At 41.6% G+C, this 21,352-nt stretch overlaps 1 protein-coding gene across 11 annotated transcripts in view; it reads left to right on the top strand.

Moving 5' to 3' along the window:
- The window catches only part of SRPK2 (SRSF protein kinase 2), a 379,930-nt gene that overhangs the window by 167,229 nt on the left and 191,349 nt on the right, over positions 1-21,352 (top strand). For 2 of the 11 annotated variants that reach the window (XM_063927029.1, XM_063927030.1), the window contains exon 2: positions 12,696-12,759. The exons of the other annotated variants lie outside the window; for them this stretch is intronic. In XM_063927029.1, the coding sequence (XP_063783099.1) occupies positions 12,722-12,759 (38 nt within the window). In that variant the 5' untranslated portion in view covers positions 12,696-12,721. The remainder of the gene's footprint in view (positions 1-12,695; positions 12,760-21,352) is intronic. 11 annotated transcript variants of the gene reach the window in all.

Below are 21,352 nucleotides of genomic sequence, written 5' to 3'. Positions count from 1 at the left end.
GACATTTCCACTCCACCATCACCACTACCCTTCTACACAGACAATTATCTCCCTTCGAATACATTAGCTGGAAACGCACTGACAATTCTAAATACTTTTGTCGTATAAACAACCCTTTATGAAGCTAAGAACACTGTACGCTGTTTACTTAAGAAGTACCGTAATGGTACGCTGTTGGCGTAACGATCGCTCGGCCGTAGGCGAGACGCTCAAGCGTCACGTTCGCTCGCGGCCCAGCGATCACAGGACACGTTATTGGTTATGTCTAGGGTAATGATTCGCTATGGCGTAGCTTACGCTCGAGACCACGAGGAGGTCACCAGCGATGCAGACGCTCACAACACTATACCTTTATGTTAAAACCTTATACCAATGAAATACACTGAATACCTTAATGTGAGTACAGGGTGTAAGTGCAACCTTGTGTAACCTGACTAACTACAAAGCTGCTTGAGCGTCACCGACGCTCAAGTGAACACTTAACACTATAGAAAATACACAGATACTGGTTTAGGTTCCAAAGCCTATTAACTGTATTATATCTAATATACTTGTAAAAGGGGATAACAGTACAAATGATACACTACAATATAACAAGGACTTCCTAACCACAGAACTAAACAATAAATACAAAAAGACAATACTACACTGACCTAAATGCAATACAGTACAATACTATAATACTATGAGAGATATAAGAGAAAAGAGGAGAGAGAGAGATAGAGAGAGAGAGAGAAATTGGCTCACAGAAAGACAATGATTACGGAGAGAAACTTACGCACAAAGGGTATGATCGCCTGCGCCTCGATATCCAGCTCCCGGCTATCAGCAGATAACCGTTGATGAGAGTGAGTGCTGGATGTGGTCGGCCTGCCTATTTATGCCCCACACACAATGCAATCTCATAGTCCCTACAATCCCATTGTTCATTGGCCGAAGGAATTCGGCCCTGCATCATAACAAAAGGTCATAAGTTGATTTATATCAGTGGCCCTGGTTATGCAAAATAATGGGTGATGACTAACACATTCCTGTCTTCTGGAGAGCGATTGTTTGGCGAATACAAAACAGAATCCTGTCTGGGTTCTGTTCTATATTCATGATGTCCACTTTCAGTTGAGACAATGACATCTCAGCCCTCATTCTCCTGTATACAAATCCAGCCCCATTTGTAAACACAGGTGTTGGCCCTCCTTATTGAGTCTCAAAAACTCAGTGTAATTAAAGGCTATTGTACTCCGTCTGCGGGAAAGATACTGATTTGGAGTACAATTGATCTTCAATTACTATTCCTGTGTTTACCTTATGCATGTGTAGATATGAGGCCCTCTTAACATGCAAACTATTGTTTGGGGGATCTCTGAGGTCAAAAAGACATTTGAGACCCACTGATGCCTGTCTCCAACTGTTTCAGATGCATGACTAAGTAAGAACAAATAATAATAAATAAATGGACATAACTTCTTATGTCCATAACTATTCGCACGAGCGATTAATACGCTCCAAACCAACACCGGAATATTGCTAATTAAATACTCTTCCGATGGGTACCAAACACTGCTGTATGATTCCTGTTAGACCCTTCGTACGATGCAAAGAGGGATTCCTCAGCTCAGGGACATTCTATTTTAACCAAACTTTCAGAATCTATCAAAGGGACCATGATCTATAAACTACATTAATTGTGAACAGTTGTAACGAATGGGTCGCACGCTACGACTACGTAAACTCTACCGTAAATACGCATACCGCGCCTGCGAGTGCACGCTATTGCGGGTATGCGCCTCCACGGGAGAGCGCACGCATGCGCAGCACGGACCAGTGTGCGGTGCAAATATGGCAACGTGCATAGAGACATTTTTCTGACTTCGACAGTCCACCCTTTGGCAGTCAATAATAACTGCCACAAAACGTTTAAGGAGAAAAATGTAAGTCAGGGGTTAATTGATTTCCATGGTGGGGTAAGGAAGAAGAGAGGAGTAGGTGTGAAAAGGGTATGACCTAGTGAGAAAGCAGAAGCATGTGTGTATGAGTCCATGTTTGGAGGGTCATGTATCATCGTGCCGTACGTGTGGTAAATCAAGCTTCGAGGTATTGCGAAGTATACATTTGAATTCCTTCTTATCCTGTGGTACAGGTCTGTGGATGGGCTGTCAAACTCTACCGAGCTCATTTCGGCTGTGGTTGTAACAAAATGGGGATGCACATTTTAGTTGATGATACATGAATGGGGGAGGTATGTGGTTGCTGATATCTGTGCCTGTATTCCCTATCGTCTATGTGTGTCGTTACCTGAGGGTTGTAGAGATGAAGATAAAGAACACTTAAGAAAAATGCAATGATATTCTATGTCAGGGAAATGTACATCTGTTGTTGAAGTTGTGTTCGGTATCTGTTGAGAGTCGTCTTCTTTGCGCTGTTTTGCTCCTTAGGCATGAGCAACAAGCTTTGTCAGTGCCATCAGATTTACAAAAATGTTGGGCTAGCGTGAGTTTAAAAGTACTAGGGAAACTGGGGATCCATGGCAAAGTTCATCAAGTGTCCATATTTAAAGTTGTCAAATCTTCTTCTTTGGTCAATCCGTTGTCTGTATACATCTCGTCTCGTCAGCTTCCTCGTCCAAGGGGGTCTTTGTATCTTGGAGAAAAGCAGAAAAACAGGTGAAAGAAACGGACCGTATAATCGCATTTTCATCACATTCTGGTTTCTATCATTGGGTCATAAATCAAATCCAGGTTAATTACGGTTTCCTCGCTCCTCAAGCTCATCACTTTTGTACTTTGTTTGCACCTCATTAAAGCCTGCCCGCATCTAAATATCAATCCAATCGATATAACGACACCCAAGATACATAGTAGAAACTTTCCAACATCCATTATGACTCCTTGAGCCCAGTCTCCTAAACCGGAGAACCAATTTCGCGGGTTCAACCATGACACCCAACCAGTCAGCTCATTACCTACAGCAGCAAGGGTGAGATTGTGTTTTCGACGAAATTCCCACTTCAATTGGAGAATATCGTCCATCTTTTGGTCTATGACCTCTACCGGGTCCTCGGTGCTATTTGTGATATACGTGCAACACTTTATGCCGTACTGTGTTGCCAATGTAACACAATATCCGCCTGTTACTGCTGTAAGATAATTAAGAACCATCCTATGCTGAACTAGTTCTGTTTTGTAAGCTTGAAGTTCTCTTCCAGTGTATCTAAACGTGTCATCATACATTTCAGTGATATTATCTAACAAATTGGCGAGTGCGGAAATGTACCTATAATTCATCACTCCCCGAGCGGTACGAGTGAAATCTAACGCTACCAGAACCTGAATCCCGGTGGATTCATGGATAAGATCAGAGGCCGGATGCTCTAACCTTTCTGACAGTTGTCTTTTAACTCGGTGCTCGTAATGAGTGTGAGTATAAGGAGCTTGGGCACCACGGTGTATGTCCTTCATTTTGTCATGTGTAACAGTCATCACTTCAGGCAATACTTTTCCAATATAACACAATCCTTCAGAGTTTGGGGCAAGCCATTTGTACGCCTTTCTCCCGCATATGAAATATGCATCATCGGGGAGAACATATGGGACGGAGAAGGACATGACCATGTTACAAACCTTCCAGGTGAAATCTCCTGACCCTAATTCTTCCATCTGCTTAATGCACGTATCAGTTTGTACGATATGTGCACAGTATCCTGGTGATACCTCTCCAACTCTAGTAATCCTATTTCCTAAGGTATATCGATACCGGAAAGATTTTCCTCTACTAGCTATGTGGCGTACGAGCTCTGTATCTGTAGGCATTCTATCTGCTCTGTGTGAAAAGGTCATGGTAAGGTTGCTCCATGACACTTCCCAATTTCCCGGTTTTCTGGGATTGGAGATGTTAAAACATATGAGGGACCTATCCACATGGTATTGGTGGAGCTTCAAACTAGGAGGGCTGGAGATGTTAAACCTCCGGTCCACCGGTCTCCCACCATTTAGCTCAAGTACCTCCCCTAACGTTAAAGGAAATGGTACTAGCCCTGATTTACTGTGACCCTGAGGTACTTGAGAGCATACCCAACAATCGGTCTTGTTTAATACGTTACCCACTAAGGAGTGATAGTCACTCAATGGATGCCGGTCCATGTGGATATTAAAACTGGATTGGCATTTCTTTGTTACAGAGCCTACAGATACAACTTTCTTTTTGAACTAACATTCCTTCACAGTTGTTTACAAATAACATGGTTGTTAGATCGTGCCCGGTACTCGCCTTTGCTTGGTGATTGGGTTGCTATTGGAAATTTACACCTCCGTCTCAGTCATCAGGACCTTTCTGGATCCTTTCTCGACCTCACTGGTACTCTCACCGAAACAGACTGCTCTGGTCAACATCATGGTTAACGGGAAAAATCCATATCACAGTCTCTTGGGGCAAGTCCATCTTACAGGAGGAGAAAAGAAGAAATTTGTAAATGGGGTATAAGAAAATCAGTTTGAGGGGGAGAGAACTCGTTACGATAATAAGTTCTCTCGTCTTGTTGTTCTTCTTGTTCTGCTGTCCTCTCAAAGGTGTTGTCTCTCAGTCTTCAAAAACGATCATTCTGGTGATGCAATATTCCTTCCTAACCGACGATCTTTCTGTAAGGAGCAAAAAATCTGGCATTACCATTGGTCCAACTGAGGGGTGACATACCATCTTTAAATCATGGAAACATGAGTGAGAAGAGAGAGAAAATAAAAACAAAAGAGATAGAGAACAATTCATGTGCATATATACATTACATAACTCGACAATAACCATCAATAAGAGAAGAGAAACAAAGCATTTTTAAACATTGTCAACATTAAGAAAACATTGTCAGACTATTAGGCTGTCGTATCTACGTGTCTAATGGTTTCCTTGAGCAGTCCCTCCCCACCAGCACTTGCATTATTCCACTGTCTGTATCTGGCCAGAATACATTGTGGTGGATAGGTCATGCTGGGGTTTGGTAGACTTCTGCAAGGACCAAGCGAATATGCAATGTTTGAATTCTTACCAATAATCGTCAGAGATGGGGATAGAGAGAGGGAGAGAAAAACATTTTTCACAAATACATTTACAACTTTTCACCTGGTCATTCCTGTGTCTTTAGTGAATGACCTCCCACTTCATTAACCGTTACCTCAGGCTTACCATCAGTCCTAATGATCACCTTTCCTGACTATATATTATGGGTGTGGCCCAAAATTCTTCCTATATGATCCCCGATTATAATTTGGTGTGTCATAACTTTTGCTCATTTTCATGTCTAGGGGGTCTGATTTTATGTGGGCTGTTGCAGTTACTGGCATAATGCCCTTCTCTTTTGCACAGATCACAAATCCTTAAGTTCCTCCATGTGCCAATGGCCTGGGGTTTTGGTTGATTTGATGCCTCCTCAAACGCTTGGATGCTCATCACCATCAACCGCTTTCCCTGTACCTACCTGATTCCTTGGATACCATGATTATGTCGTTGTCTAGGGAGTTGATATACCTTCTGTGAATCTTTGATCATACAGTTAGATCTTTCCTAGGATCTGGGTAATCAGACATGATTGATCTCAATTCTGTCCGGGACCAGGGATGGCGCATTGCACTGTCCTTGACGGGAATGGTTCCCTGATCATCAGTCTTCCCATTGGGGACTGTGATCACCCTGACAGGACTAAACTCAATTACATCACCTTGTTTTGGTCTTATAATATGGGGTACATTTGTTTGTGCGTGATATAAAACATTGTACGTACCTGTGGACACGACCTCACCTGACCCTCCGTTAGGGGGTTTGATTATTGCCTTTACCAATTTGGTCGCGTCCACCTGGATGTCTTGTAGGATGGCTTCTGGAAGAGGTGCTGACATCGTTCTGGGCTCACTTTCTTGTTTGTATTCCTGAGGGAGGTTTGACATGGGGTGCAGCTTGCACAGGTTAATAGTTGTACATTCAACAGTATTACAATAATCATTGTTACATTTATTACACTTATTCTTATAATCTATATTACAGTTGCTAAGAGCGTTTTTATTGTTCACCCTTGTGTCTTTCTCTCCGCAATCAACCCCTCTCCTGATGCCACTGTCTCTCCTCTCAAGATAAGAGTCAGAAAAGTCAATAGACTCTTTTTGTAATTCACTTTCCTGTTGCCATAACTGTAAATATTCATAATGTTTATTTTGTCTCTTTGATGATTTTACGAGACATATCCTCCTCCTTAAATTTTGTAACACTTCTGGACTAAAGCTACCTATTCTTGGGAATTTGTCCCTGTCTTGTACAGTCATTCTCTCCCATTCATCACATAAAACCTCTGTGTGACTACCGTATTTTTCACACATTACATATCGTGCCGACCCAACTGGTCGGTTCTCTGAATCAACCCGAACCGAGGTTGATCGCCCCCTACCTGAACAAATGGCCCCCATAATCTGCAGGCGTTGCTTATTCCTCCTTGGATCTTTATCTCAAGGTTTTCAGCGAACCCTTACAAACAAACCAAGATGTCCTTGGGCAGGCCGGCGGTGGTGGTTTATCAAGTACCCCACTTACTTCTCGCCCACGTTGGCCTGTGCTGCAATCACTGTAACCAGAGCTGCGGTACCCAACCCAGGGCCCCTGTGAACCTTTATTTACTGGGGCGCGTTCCCCAGCAAGTATCGGTTGTTAGATAGTTCCTGAGTGACCAGCGAACTTCCCTTCCAAAAATAAAAAATTACACAAATCACGTCAGAATGTACAAATAGCGTTTGTGACCACTTTACTCTAATGGTATTAGGTCAGATTACTAACTACTGCACACAATTACGTGCGGTCCAATCGTTCAGTACACGAGCACTACTTGTCATGTACTGAAAGATCAATGGAATCGATGTTTCCGGCCGCGATTCCTTCAGCACGAGCTTATGGCCTATATGGGTTCTGCACCAACACCCCAGGCGTTGTGCCACTGGACTTTTATAGCGGACCTCTTTGTCTATTTTACCTGTTACCTTATGACCTCCTGGTCTGTTACCTTATGACCTCCTGGTCTGTTACCTTATGACCTCCTGGTCTGTTACCTTATGACCTCCTGGTCTTGTTACCTTATGGTCCGCTATACTCTAATGCTCAAATATTATTTAACCAGGGATGCCTCCCTAGCCACCGTATATGTCACTTACACGTATGTCCCTTGACGAGTACTCGGCTTTTCTTGTGGTTCCACCTTTAAAATTGTATAAACACACTCACTCAACACATGTACACTTTGTTTCTATGTCTATTTCTGCGCAGAAATTGTCTTTAGGCCAAAAGTGTTACCAATTAGGAGCAGGATCTGTTAAACTAAATTTCAGATTTTCCAAAAATAGATTTGCGTTATTTACCGCGTCGCGTTATCTACCGCTATGCGTTAATTATCGCCTTTGCGTTACTTCACTTTATCACAACTTGAGCTACGTGGGCGTAACCGGACGCTACGTTGCGTCTGCCTTTGGATTGCGTACGCTAGTCTTTGTTAGCGACACGTGTACGCAATGCAAAGATCCACCGTAACACAATATATTTTTATCAATGTAAATGATCCCTGATCATCTACCGCAATCCACACTGACTGCCTTGTATCTCAGACAAACCGTGTGTTTGTTCTATACTTTAACTATTACCTCTACTATGAAATAACAGCAAATCTCTTTTTGCACTTTCTATCAACTATAAAATTGGCAAACAGGAATAGTGATATATGAAAATGAAACAGAAATGCAGATATATGCGTGCGTACGCAAGACAAAAGAAAAATAAACAGTTTTAAAAAGACACAAGCGTTTTGTTCTTACTTCCGGTTACCGGGTTCCTTCAGCACTCTTTATCTAAGCGAAGCAGACGCTTATCCCGCCAGCACTATGAGACAATCTCCCACCCTTTGCTGGGGGATAATGTCTGCTGATCTACCTAGTGCAGATGTGAGAAGTATAGGACGAGTTCCCAATTGACAATTCTAAATACTTTTGTCGTATAAACAACCCTTTATGAAGCTAAGAACACTGTACGCTGTTTACTTAAGAAGTACCATAATGGTACGCTGTTGGCGTAACGATCGCTCGGCCGTAGGCGAGACGCTCAAGCGTCACGTTCGCTCGCGGCCCAGCGATCACAGGACACGTTATTGGTTATGTCTAGGGTAATGATTCGCTATGGCGTAGCTTACGCTCGAGACCACGAGGAGGTCACCAGCGATGCAGACGCTCACAACACTATACCTTTATGTTAAAACCTTATACCAATGAAATACACTGAATACCTTAATGTGAGTACAGGGTGTAAGTGCAACCTTGTGTAACCTGACTAACTACAAAGCTGCTTGAGCGTCACCGACGCTCAAGTGAACACTTAACACTATAGAAAATACACAGATACTGGTTTAGGTTCCAAAGCCTATTAACTGTATTATATCTAATATACTTGTAAAAGGGGATAACAGTACAAATGATACACTACAATATAACAAGGACTTCCTAACCACAGAACTAAACAATAAATACAAAAAGACAATACTACACTGACCTAAATGCAATACAGTACAATACTATAATACTATGAGAGATATAAGAGAAAAGAGGAGAGAGAGAGATAGAGAGAGAGAGAGAAATTGGCTCACAGAAAGACAATGATTACGGAGAGAAACTTACGCACAAAGGGTATGATCGCCTGCGCCTCGATATCCAGCTCCCGGCTATCAGCAGATAACCGTTGATGAGAGTGAGTGCTGGATGTGGTCGGCCTGCCTATTTATGCCCCACACACAATGCAATCTCATAGTCCCTACAATCCCATTGTTCATTGGCCGAAGGAATTCGGCCCTGCATCATAACAAAAGGTCATAAGTTGATTCATATCAGTGGCCCTGGTTATGCAAAATAATGGGTGATGACTAACACATTCCTGTCTTCTGGAGAGCGATTGTTTGGCGAATACAAAACAGAATCCTGTCTGGGTTCTGTTCTATATTCATGATGTCCACTTTCAGTTGAGACAATGACATCTCAGCCCTCATTCTCCTGTATACAAATCCAGCCCCATTTGTAAACACAGGTGTTGGCCCTCCTTATTGAGTCTCAAAAACTCAGTGTAATTAAAGGCTATTGTACTCCGTCTGCGGGAAAGATACTGATTTGGAGTACAATTGATCTTCAATTACTATTCCTGTGTTTACCTTATGCATGTGTAGATATGAGGCCCTCTTAACATGCAAACTATTGTTTGGGGGATCTCTGAGGTCAAAGAGACATTTGAGACCCACTGATGCCTGTCTCCAACTGTTTCAGATGCATGACTAAGTAAGAACAAATAATAATAAATAAATGGACATAACTTCTTATGTCCATAACTATTCGCACGAGCGATTAATACGCTCCAAACCAACACCGGAATATTGCTAATTAAATACTCTTCCGATGGGTACCAAACACTGCTGTATGATTCCTGTTAGACCCTTCGTACGATGCAAAGAGGGATTCCTCAGCTCAGGGACATTCTATTTTAACCAAACTTTCAGAATCTATCAAAGGGACCATGATCTATAAACTACATTAATTGTGAACAGTTGTAACGAATGGGTCGCACGCTACGACTACGTAAACTCTACCGTAAATACGCATACCGCGCCTGCGAGTGCACGCTATTGCGGGTATGCGCCTCCACGGGAGAGCGCACGCATGCGCAGCACGGACCAGTGTGCGGTGCAAATATGGCAACGTGCATAGAGACATTTTTCTGACTTCGACAGCACCAATACTAAGGGCCTCATTTCAGATATTTATGCTTTACTTAGCGACCACCCCACTTCGTCCCGGGCCCCCCATGAGTTAGCATGGGAAAAGGAGTTGGGTTTCACTATAGCCAACGAAGACTGGGTGGATATCTGGGATAATGCGGCCTCCAGTTCCATATGTGTAAGAATTAAAGAAAATATCTACAAATTACTCTATCGCTGGTATTATGTCCCTTCCCGTCTACACGCTATGTTTCCCGACACTCCGGATAGATGCTGGAGGGGCTGTGCGGCCGTTGGCTCGTTCTTGCACATATGGTGGACCTGCCCAAAAATTTTTAAGATTTGGGGTGAGCTTATTACTTTGCTCTCGCGCTTATTTGACACTTCTATTCCTCCTGACCCCCAATACTTTCTGCTCCCCATGTCCCTCCCTACTCTTAACAGACATCAAAACAATCTATTTCGACATGTAGTTTCGGCAATGACATGCCAAATAGCCACGGACTGGAAGAGCCCGACCTCCTCCCCAATACCGGTGATAAACTCCCGAATTTGGTACGTACTCAAAATGGAATATATGACCGCTGTTATCCGTAACACCTCGAAACAATTTGATAAAGTATGGTCCCCATGGCTAATCCTACAACAGGCTCCTTCCCCATTTGTAACATGACACCATGCATCGCAGCTCTATATACTTCTTGTCTCTGAAGGCCACCCCTCTACCCCTTTCTATTCCCCTTCTTTCTTCTTTGATTGAATTTGATCTATCCCCTCTATTTTTCTGACTCCTATTACTCCCTTTCTGAGTATCACTTTCTTCTCTTTTCCTCCGTTAACTCTCTTTGACGGAAGGCCACTCCGTTGCCGAGAGTTACCCACTTCAACTGCCTTAACTTTCATTTAATTATAAAAAAAAAAAAAAAAAAAAAAGGGGGATCCACTCAGTTGATGTTACAAATTATTGTAGTTACATTTGTTCTTCGAATACCCATTTTGCCTCGATGTTCTGTTAATAATGTAACAATTTTGCGATCCACCTAATAAAATGTGTTTTAAAAAAAAAAAAAAAATCCCTGATAACCAGTGGGTTTACGTGTGCTGTGACCCTTTTAACACACAAATCATTGAACTTTAATTTAACGGGCGCTAAATAGGGTCTTTGGTGAAAAAGGGAGGGCAGTTGAATAGCCGCAGGCATTAAAGCCCAAGGCTACCTCACTTTTTCACCCCCATTTACTTAACGTGGGCATTTGAATTCCTCCCTTAGACTTTGGGGCATATGTAATAAGTCCGAGTTTGGCGGAGGTGTGGGATGCTGGACGATCTCAGCAATCATTTACAAGGCAAAATTGTAATCAACTATAATAGTGTGCATTTGTTCTCTAATTTCCCTAATTTTTTATTGTGGAAAATGTAAAAAAAATTCTATAAAAACCTTAAAACACTAAACAATGAAATGAAAGTCATCAGGCAGTACATTTACATTCTAAGATCTTTGTATTTATAAAAGAACTTAATCTATTCAGGCATGTAGGTGTTTGTGTGGTAGGTAGTATGTATGATTCATCAACAAGTCATCGCCACAGTGTACTCTACGTGCCCCCCCAACCCCTAAATAAATAAATATATATATATATATATATTTGGCAGGCTTTTGCTATTTCATTTGCTATTTATTAAAATGAACAATGATTTAGATAAGATTGAGATTCATATACGTAAAATAGTTATGCCTTTCTCCAGTTCTTTTCAGTCTATGCCATATTCCCCTTTCTGCTTCTTGAGTGCTATTAAAAACAAACAAGTTAAATTAGATTTAATAATATTTGACATCAATTATAATGAAAAGCTGACTTCTGTGTGTGGTGTCGGCATTTTCTTTCTGTATCCTTTGTATAGAAATAATAAGCAGTTTAAGTAGGCTTTCAGTCAGTGTAATTTGCCATTTCATTTCTCACTGTGAAAGGTGTTGTTCTGTTGCAAGCTGCACTGAAATACTGATCACAAATCTCCCAGAGCATTGTCTGGGAAAATGGCAGGTTTACATCTTCATTGTAACGTTTCATTTGTTTTGGGATGAAATTGAAAATCAGAAATGGTATAGAATGTGTCCTCCCCTTCCCATCCAATGAGCTCTTAAAAGCATTGATCTTCTGTTCCTGTGACCCTGTTCTCATACAGTCTGTGGAATTTTTTCTGGCAGTATGGTGCATATAACATCTCAGATCTGCTGATGGGTGTTGCTGTCTTTTTGGCTCTGAGCACTATGCGTTTTGCAAGGGGGGGAATTACAGGAAGAAAGATAAGAAAAGAGAAATATACTGCTGTTTCTCACCTCCCGTGTAAAAGGTTTGTCTTTCTAACTTGAGGTAGTTATTAAATCTGGATGACAGATAAATCTGTTTGTTCACTTATATACAGTAAAGCTATTTGATTTGAGTCCTTTTATTTGTTTACACTTTGTTTCGAGATTTGTTATCCCAAGAGCCTACAGCATAATCGAAGTAAAAGATGCCAAGGGACAAATTACCTCTATCCCGTTTAAAACCGTTTATTTAGAAGAGATCTGATATGTAATGTAGTTTGTTCATTCTCTGGTTAGAAACACCCCTGTGCTCGATAGAAATGGTCCTTCCTGCTTTCATAAACAGTCATGTGTATAGTTCAGCCAGGCCTGATGCCGCTGGAGCTTTCTCTTTCTGAAAAGCACCAGTGAATTGCTTTTTCTTTTTTTTTTCCCCCTTTTTTTTCTTTTTTTTTTCTCCATCATTGGGTGCCCTAGTCCAGGGGCCTTTTCTGCCTCACAAAGGATTAAGATACAACCACTTGACAATATAGCTCCCATTTCTGTATATATTTTTGTTTTGTTTGCTTAGTCAAGACACAGCAGGCAATCCTGGTGGTGAATATTTTCTGATTTTTCCAGAAACCAAGCGGAAGATTGAGCTGCTGATGTCAGTTAACTCTGAGAAGTCGTCCTCTTCAGAAAGGTACATTACAGCGTTAGCTTGAACAAATAATCCTGTAGCAGCCTTGGGGACCGGAATCTAATTGGGGCCCTTCCAAGCTTATTGTGGTTTTAACCATTCATTTGTGTAAGGTGCATTGGTTTTGTGTTGCAAAGGATTATTGATTTGTTTTGGTTAGATAGCTACTGCATGTAAATGACAATTCAGCGTAATGTAAATATTCTCATTTTGTGTTTTCATTGTGTCATCACAGACTGCCTTGAGTCTATACATCAGTCAGTCTGTATTGCTATCCTCTCTATCAGCAGCAATAGACTCTGATGATGAACTAAATAATGGTTATGTGAAATGCAGTTATGTTTGTAGAGAAGGGAGTGCCATTTACACATAGCTTTGGAATTGCTAACCTATATACAGTAGATTAGTTGTGTATGTTCCATAGATGCAGTCATACATGTCTGAATTTTGACACATACAGTGCAAGTGTGGTTTTGCACATACTTGATAAATATTCTTCTTACTGTCATAAAGCAAGTATTCGGTTATATTATAATCTTTGTACATGGTCTTACTACCTGTTGTAATTGCATGTATTTTCGTAGTTCTGTCAGTGTAATGGTTTTATGATACAGTTAATACCATAATCTCTTATGCCCCTGAAAGTTCGCTCCTTCCAGAACAAAATGACATAACAAAATACTGTAACTACAGCATTTTCTTTGTCGGTTTTAAATAGTTTTTTTTTAAAGTGTGTCTACTGACGTGAAGTGTTGTTGGCATTACTTTTTGGATTATTCTATTTTTTAAGTTTACCATAAAGGAGTCAGTTTAGATTAATGTGAAAGTGTATATAGAGACAAGTGTTGATCGCGTAAATGTTCAACTTCATGTTATTTGTCCTTTATACTAAATGTAAATATACAAAACAATAAATGGTAGCTACTGTGGCCATTTCTGTATTGGATCACTATTCTGACAATAGTACAGAACACCTACCCTTGGGTTTTTGCAACAGTTAATTTAAAAGGCAGTGATGCATTATAAAACTGTGTACAATTAAATGTTAAGAAAAAAACATAAACCAAACTGATCAGCAATGTTTATGGAGTCACTAATTTTCCCATTCAATTGATCAGGATAGTAGTGAGTTGCTGGTGTTTTGGGCCATTTTCCTGGCATATCTGAGCCACAAATTATCTTGTGTTTTCCAATACAAGACATACAGATATGCTGAATAATCTGGGATGTTACTGTACCATAATTCTGAGTAATGGAAATGTTCTCGCATATCTCCAACAATTGAATTGCCCCAATGTAATCCAAGAAGAATAGGCCTCCTTGCAGCTATGCTCAACAGCCACTCTTATGGCTAGGAGAATCACAGTGGCAGGAAAAGAAATTCACACATTGAGATTTGTTTTCTACCATAAATTTGCTGGTCCTTGTACAGCCTTATGCTGTTTTAACCATTACATTTTTATCCTGCTTACCTCCTATCACTACAGGTGTGTCTCATATTTAAAGTACTGAAACTTTTCCAGTTAGTCTGATTTGTTGTTGAAACTGCTAACGAGGTTTATACGTTGTTGAAATTCGCTAATGTGCAGTACTTGTTTATTTAGCATCACTGGTACATGTGAGTATGTGTTTCATACTGAGTACATTCGATGGTTCCAATTCAGTTAATAGTGATATTCCTACATTACTTTTGAATCCAGTAGCAAATCATCACTGATTTTCCTTAGCAAAGAAATATTAGGGAAGATGAATGGTCATGTAGTGCACTCTGCCACCGATCCAGATGCACTACATGGCTATTGCTGAAACAAAAATCTCCTTCTGGCTGCTGTTTCCATGTTAGTGTTAGACTCCTGGGGATAAATTTACTAAAGTGGTGGAGGTGGTGAGCTGAAACTTATGGAAATTCAGCTGTTTGGGCACTTTTCACTTAGCGCCCAGAACTTTAGTTGGGCTTAGCCATTTTACATAACTAAACCTGGCACTGCACGGCACGATCAGTGCAATAAAAAATAATAATAAATTGAATATCACCTCCCGATCTCACATCACTTTAGACGGGAGATCTGATGCAAAAAAGCTATTGAATCGCCCCATTTCACATAATCAAAAACCTTGTACCTGTCATTCAGCAATAGACGAGAAATGTACTCATGATGATCAAGTTCTTGCTGAATTAGGGGACATGTATTAAGCCTTCAAGCCTGTATCAAGCCATCTAAAGAGTGCAGTAGAGAAGTTGCTCATAGCAATGAATTAGTTTCTACGAGATTCAGTTAATATACCGGCTGTCGGGATCTTGGTGTTCAGGATGCCGATACCAGAATCCTGACAGCTGGTGAAATGCCGGTGGTCGTAATCTAGACCACAACCCCACGCATGTGGTCCCAGTGCAGGTCAGAATGCAAGACTTGTATTCTGCCATGCACCTGGACCACATGCACAGCCATTCTCCTATGAAGGAACTACTTACTATAGGAGCTACAATTGTGGTGGAAGTGGTTTCCAGGCTTGAGAGTTTTATTTGATTTTTTTGGTTGGCTACTGCCTTTTGTGAAAGAGGATTCTCTCACACGCATTCATTAAACACCCCTGAGGAATTCCTGAGAGACGAAATGCGTTGGGTGACATTACCTTGAGCCATGTGGCCTAAACCTGCTGTCTTTGAGCTCTCCCCGGCTAGGATTGACAGCAGTAGGTTATATCATCAGGCTTACAAAACGCCAAGAGTGAAAGATACACGTGCAATATAAGATCTATTCTTGTATGAATAAATTCTTTCATATATTGGAGATTTTGTACAATCTCATTGATGCATTTCTTTTTGGATATACTCTGGCATGAGGGTCTCGTTTCTAGACTTCAATATCTTTACCTTTCACAAGAACCTCTGAAGGACAAAAAGTACTCAAAAGAAACTGTGCATAACAGCAGATAGAACTCTGTTGGCGCTCCCTAAAACATCATTAATTTTCTGGTCAACTGGTCTCCGCTGGCAAGGGACATTTGGGGACAGCTGCCGACCTTTACAAAATACATTGACTGTACAAACAAGCAAAGGAATCATTGTTCACATTTGTGGTATTTTAAGCTCCATATGTGGTTTATTGTTGTTAAATATACATATACCAGAAGCTCACTGCCGGCACTCACGAATTAAACACCGTGCCAGAACGATAGAATCCATATACCAATTTAAAGAATGAATGGCACTGAGAGTCCTTTTTAAAGTAGAAAGAGCTTGTATTGTAACAGATCAACGTTTCGGAGCTCCCGATGTTGTATGGTCCTGATGGCGGAGTGAGAACTCAAAAACGTTGATCTGTTACAATACAAGCTTTTTCTACTTTAAAAAGGACTCAGTGATGTTCATTCTTTTATTTTTTTATTTTTGTTTTACATTTCCACACCAGTTCCAAGTCAAGAACACAGTCGCCAATGGTTGTGGGCTATCCCTAATGTACTACTACATACGTATTGCAATTAAATTGAACTCCTCAATCACCCCTCTCTGCCGATACAATAACATATAAAAACACTTTTTTCCTTGCTATGTTTGCACCCTTCAAAGCTTCAAATAGGTGGCCTCAAGTCTAATGCACCTGGGAATTACTGTCACAGCGCTAAACACACACATTCTGCCTTAATATGGTTTAATCATAATAAACCACATTATGGCAGAATATGTTTTCCCCTTTTTGAACCACGAGTAGTGCAACTCTGTTATCACACTGCTAAATTAAGACATGGCTTTGACTCCCTTTATGTTTCGGGGACCTACCTCAAGTAGGCCAATGCTGCACCCTTAATTAGAACCTAGTCTGCTCATGGTCGATAATGGAACCATACTGTATGCTGCCTTTCCCCATGGTTTATCAGTGCATTGTTAGTTTAGGCTGTAGCTTACAGCTCAAAGAAGCAAAGGGGTAATAACTTAATGGAAGGACAGTACGTAAAATAATTTGCTTCTCTTCTATTTAAAGTGCCTCATTGGTCATCTGTAACTTTCAGTTTCACATTAAAAAAATGAACCAAGAAAATTATTTTTCACTACTAAGTGGTTCCCCTTATTTAGCATATGAATGGCAAGAATTGCAAATTATCTGCTGCTTTTCACAGTAGCTATTCACAGCTCTACCTAAGTAAACCATTTTAAGTAAACAATTCACATTTAATATCCAATAATATTGTGACCTTGTATGTGCTTTATAGTTCAAAATAATATCTTCATGTGGAGCTGTTGACATAAAAGGGTCATTTGACTCATTCAGTGTATAAATATATGCACAGGACTAATGCCTATATGTGTCAAATACCTTTCTCTCCTTTTTGTTACTCATATGTAACTACTTTCATTGTTTTCAACTCTTTCCTTTTATGTTCGTATTTTGCAGATCAGACCTTGTTGCTCCATATTAGTTGGGCTTCTTCCCTGTATCAGCAGAGAGCTTATTGGTCAGCAAACTGTGTGGTGGTTTTTCCTCTCTTGTACAGTATTTTCAAGAGAAGTCCAACTGCAATGTACCCTACACACCTAACCTACTTAGTATAGAATTATACATTTTGTACGCCTGCATGTTTTCTTTGTTGTTTTTCTGACTCACGGGCGTATGGTAGATTACATTGTTTTCTGGCTCTATTATATTTTCTGATGGTAGGAAATTATTTAAAAAGCTCCTCTGGGGCAGGGATAGTGGCACATTAATGCTAAGAAATATTCATACTAACAATTAAAATGTTTACAGAATACTGTAGGTACTAGTACTATGCAAATTAAATTTATAATGCGAAAATTGTCTCCATGTCTAAGGCACTGCATTTCCGTATACGATCATTACTATATGTGTGCATTAATCCTGTTTATGTGTAAATTCTGATTTTAGTTTTTAAAAGGAAAGCAAGGTAAATTAATGCCAGTATTAGATTTCATATTAAGCTAATATCAGAAACTCCTTAAGTTCTCTTATTTTTCCAGTTTGAGTTTGCCTTCGCTTGTGCAGTTCCAGTTTTAACCTAATCTGTTTCAGGCTGACAAGTGGAAAAGGAGTGGTATTTTGGCAACAGTGGTCTGACAACTTGAAACACTTGCCCATTGTAACATTAAAGGTATCTAGTTTTCAGGATTGGTCTCCTGAGTTAGTTACAGTGGGGCAAAAAAGTATTTGACAGCCACCAATTGTGCAAGTTGACCCACCTAAAAAGATGAGAGGTCTGTCATTTCCATAATAGGTACACTTCAACTGTGAGAGACAGAATCTGAAAATAATAAACAAGAAATCACATTGTATGTTTTTTAAACAATTTACCTGTATATTCTTGTGGAAAATAAATATTTGGACATCTACCAAGCAGCAAGATTTCTGGCTCTCACAGACCTGTTACTTATTCTTTAAGAAGCTCTTCTATCCTCCACTCGTTACCCGTATTAATGGCACCTGTTTGAACTGGTTATCTGTATAAAAGACACCTGTCCACACCCTCAAACAGTCAGACTACTACCTCTCCACCATGGCCAAGACCAGAGAGCTGTCTAAGGACACCAGGGACAAAATTGTAGAGCTGCACAAGGCTGGGATGAGCTACTCAACAATAGGCAAGCAGCTTGGTGAGAAGAGCTCAACTGTTCGTGCAATTTTTAAAAAATGGAAGAAATACAAGATCACTGACAATCTGTCTCGACCTGGGGCTCCATGAAAGATCTCACCTCGTTGGGGTATCAATGATCTTGAGAACGGTGAGGAATCAGCCCAGAACTACACGGGGGGACCTGGTCAATGACCTCAGGAGAGCTGGGACCACCGTCACAAAGGTTACCATTAGTAACACACTACGTCGTCATGGATTGAAATCCTGCAGCGCCCGAAAGGTCCCCCTGCTTAAGCCAGCACATGTCCAGGCCCATCTAAAGTTTGCCAGTGACCATCTGGATGATCCAGATGAGGCTTGAAAGAATGTAATGTGGCCAGATGAGAGCAAAATCAAACTTTTTGGTATAAACTCCACTCGCCGTGTTTGGAGGGAGAAGAATGATGAATGGCATCCCAAGAACACCATACCCACTGTGAAGCATGGAGGTGGAAACAGCATGCTTTGGGGCTGCTTTTCTGCAAAGGGGACAGGTCGACTGATCCATATTAAGGAGAGGATGAATTGGGCCATGTATCGTGAGATTTTGGGCAAAAACCTCCTTCCCTCAGTAAGAGCATTGAAGATGGAACGTGGCTGGCTCTTCCAGCATGACAATGACCCCAAACACACCGCTCAGGCAACTAAGGAGTGGCTCCGTAAGTAGCATTTCAAGGTCCTGGAGTGGCCTAGCCAGTATTCAGACCTCAACCCAATAGAAAATCTGTGGAGGGAGTTGAAAGTCTGTGTTGCCCGGCGACAGCCCCAAAACATGACAGATCTAGAGAAGATCTGCATGGAAGAGTGGGCCAAAATACCTGCTACAGTGTGTGCAAACCTGGTCAAGAACTACAGGAAACGTTTGACTTCTGTAATTGCCAACCGAGGTTATATTACAAAGTATTGATTAAACTTTTTGTTTGTCCAAATATTTATTTTCCACAACAATATACAAAATAAATTGTTTAAAAATCATACAATGCGATTTCCTATTTTATTTTTGTTTTTGTTTTTTTGTCAGATTCTGTCTCTCACAGTTGAAGTGTACCTATGATGGAAATTACAGACCTCTCATCTTTTTAAGTGGGTCAACTTGCACAATCAGTGGCTGTCCAAATACTTTTTCTCTAACGTCCTAGTGGATGCTGGGAACTCCGTAAGGACCATGGGGAATAGCGGGCTCCGAAGGAGGCTGGGCACTCTAGAAAGATCTTAGACTACCTGGTGTGCACTGGCTCCTCCCACTATGACCCTCCTCCAAGCCTCAGTTAGATTTCGTGCCCGGCCGAGGTTGGATGCACACTAGGGGCTCTCCTGAGCTCTTAGAAAGTTATAGTCTTAGAATTTGTTATTTTCAGTGAGACCTGCTGGCAACAGGCTCACTGCAGCGAGGGACTAAGGGGAGAAGAAGCGAACTCGCCTGCTTGCAGCCGGATTGGGCTTCTTAGGCTACTGGACACCATTAGCTCCAGAGGGATCGACCGCAGGCCCAGCCTTGATGTTCGGTCCCGGAGCCGCGCCGCCGTCCCCCTTACAGAGCCAGAAGCAAGAAGATGGTCCGGAAAATCGGCGGCATGAAGACTCTGTCTTCACCAAGGTAGCGCACAGCACTGCAGCTGTGCGCCATTGCTCCTCTCACACACTTCACACTCCGGTCACTGAGGGTGCAGGGCGCTGGGGGGGGCGCCCTGAGGCAGCAATAAAAACACCTTGGCTGGCTAAAATACCTCAATATATGGCCCCAGGGGCTATATATATGAGGTAAATACCCCTGCCAGAATTCCATAAAAAACGGGAGAATAGGCCGCGAAAAAGGGGCGGAGCCTATCTCCTCAGCACACTGGCGCCATTTTTCCCTCACAGCTCGGCTGGAGGGAAGCTCCCTGGCTCTTCCCTGCAATTCTACAGTACAGTAAGAGGGAAAAGAGAAGGGGGGCATTAAAATTGGCACTGTATACAGTATATTATATAAAAGCTATTAGGGACATAACTCAGTTAGTCCCTGTATATATATAGCGCTCTGGTGTGTGCTGGCATACTCTTACTCTGTCCCCCCAAAGGGCTTTTGTGGGTCCTGTCCTCGTTTAGAGCATTCCCTGTGTGTCTGCGGTGTGTCGGTACGGCTGTGTCGACATGTTGAATGAGGAGGCTTATATGGTGACAGAACAGAGGCCGATATATGTGATGTCGCCCCCTGTGGGGCCGACACCAGAGTGGATGGATAGGTGAAAGGTATTAACCGACAGTGTCAACTCCTTACATAAAAGGGTGGATGACGTAACAGCTGTGGGACAGCCGGCTTCGCAGCCCGCGCCTGCCCAGGCGTCTCAAAGGCCATCAGGGGCTCAAAAACGCCCGCTCTCTCAGATGGCAGACACAGATGTCGACACGGAGTCTGACTCCAGTGTCGACAAGGTGGAGACATATACACAATCCACTAGGAACATCCGTGACGTGATCCCGGCAATAAAAAATGTGTTATACATTTCTGACTTTAACCCAAGCACCTCTAAAAATGGGTTTTAGGTTTGGGGAGAAAAAACAGGCAGTGTTTTGTTCCCCCATCAGATGAATAAATGAAGTGTGTGAAAGCGGGGGTTCCCCCGTTAAGAAACTGGTAATTTATAAAAAGTTACTGATGGCGTACCCTTTCCCGCCAGGTGGATAAGTTACGCTGGGAGATATCCCCTAGGGTGGATAAGGCGCTCACACGTTTGTCAAAAAAGGTGGCACTGCCGTCTTAGGATACGGCCACTTTAATAGGTACCTGTTGATAAAAAACAGGAGGCTATCCTGAAGTCTGTATTTACACACTCAGGTACTAGACTGAGACCTGCAGATAGTGCTGCTGCAGCGTGGTCGGTGACCCTGTCAGACAGGGATACTAGTTGGCAAACATAAAAACATATTAAAGACGTCGTCTTATATATGGGGGATGCACAGAGGGATATTTTGCCGGCTGGCATCCAAA

The sequence above is a fragment of the Pseudophryne corroboree genome, chromosome 6, assembly GCF_028390025.1.
Source record: "Pseudophryne corroboree isolate aPseCor3 chromosome 6, aPseCor3.hap2, whole genome shotgun sequence".
Lineage (NCBI taxonomy): Eukaryota > Metazoa > Chordata > Amphibia > Anura > Myobatrachidae > Pseudophryne > Pseudophryne corroboree.
The sequence above is the reverse complement of the archived record's forward strand: the minus strand, read 5'-3'. Positions and strand labels throughout refer to the sequence as shown.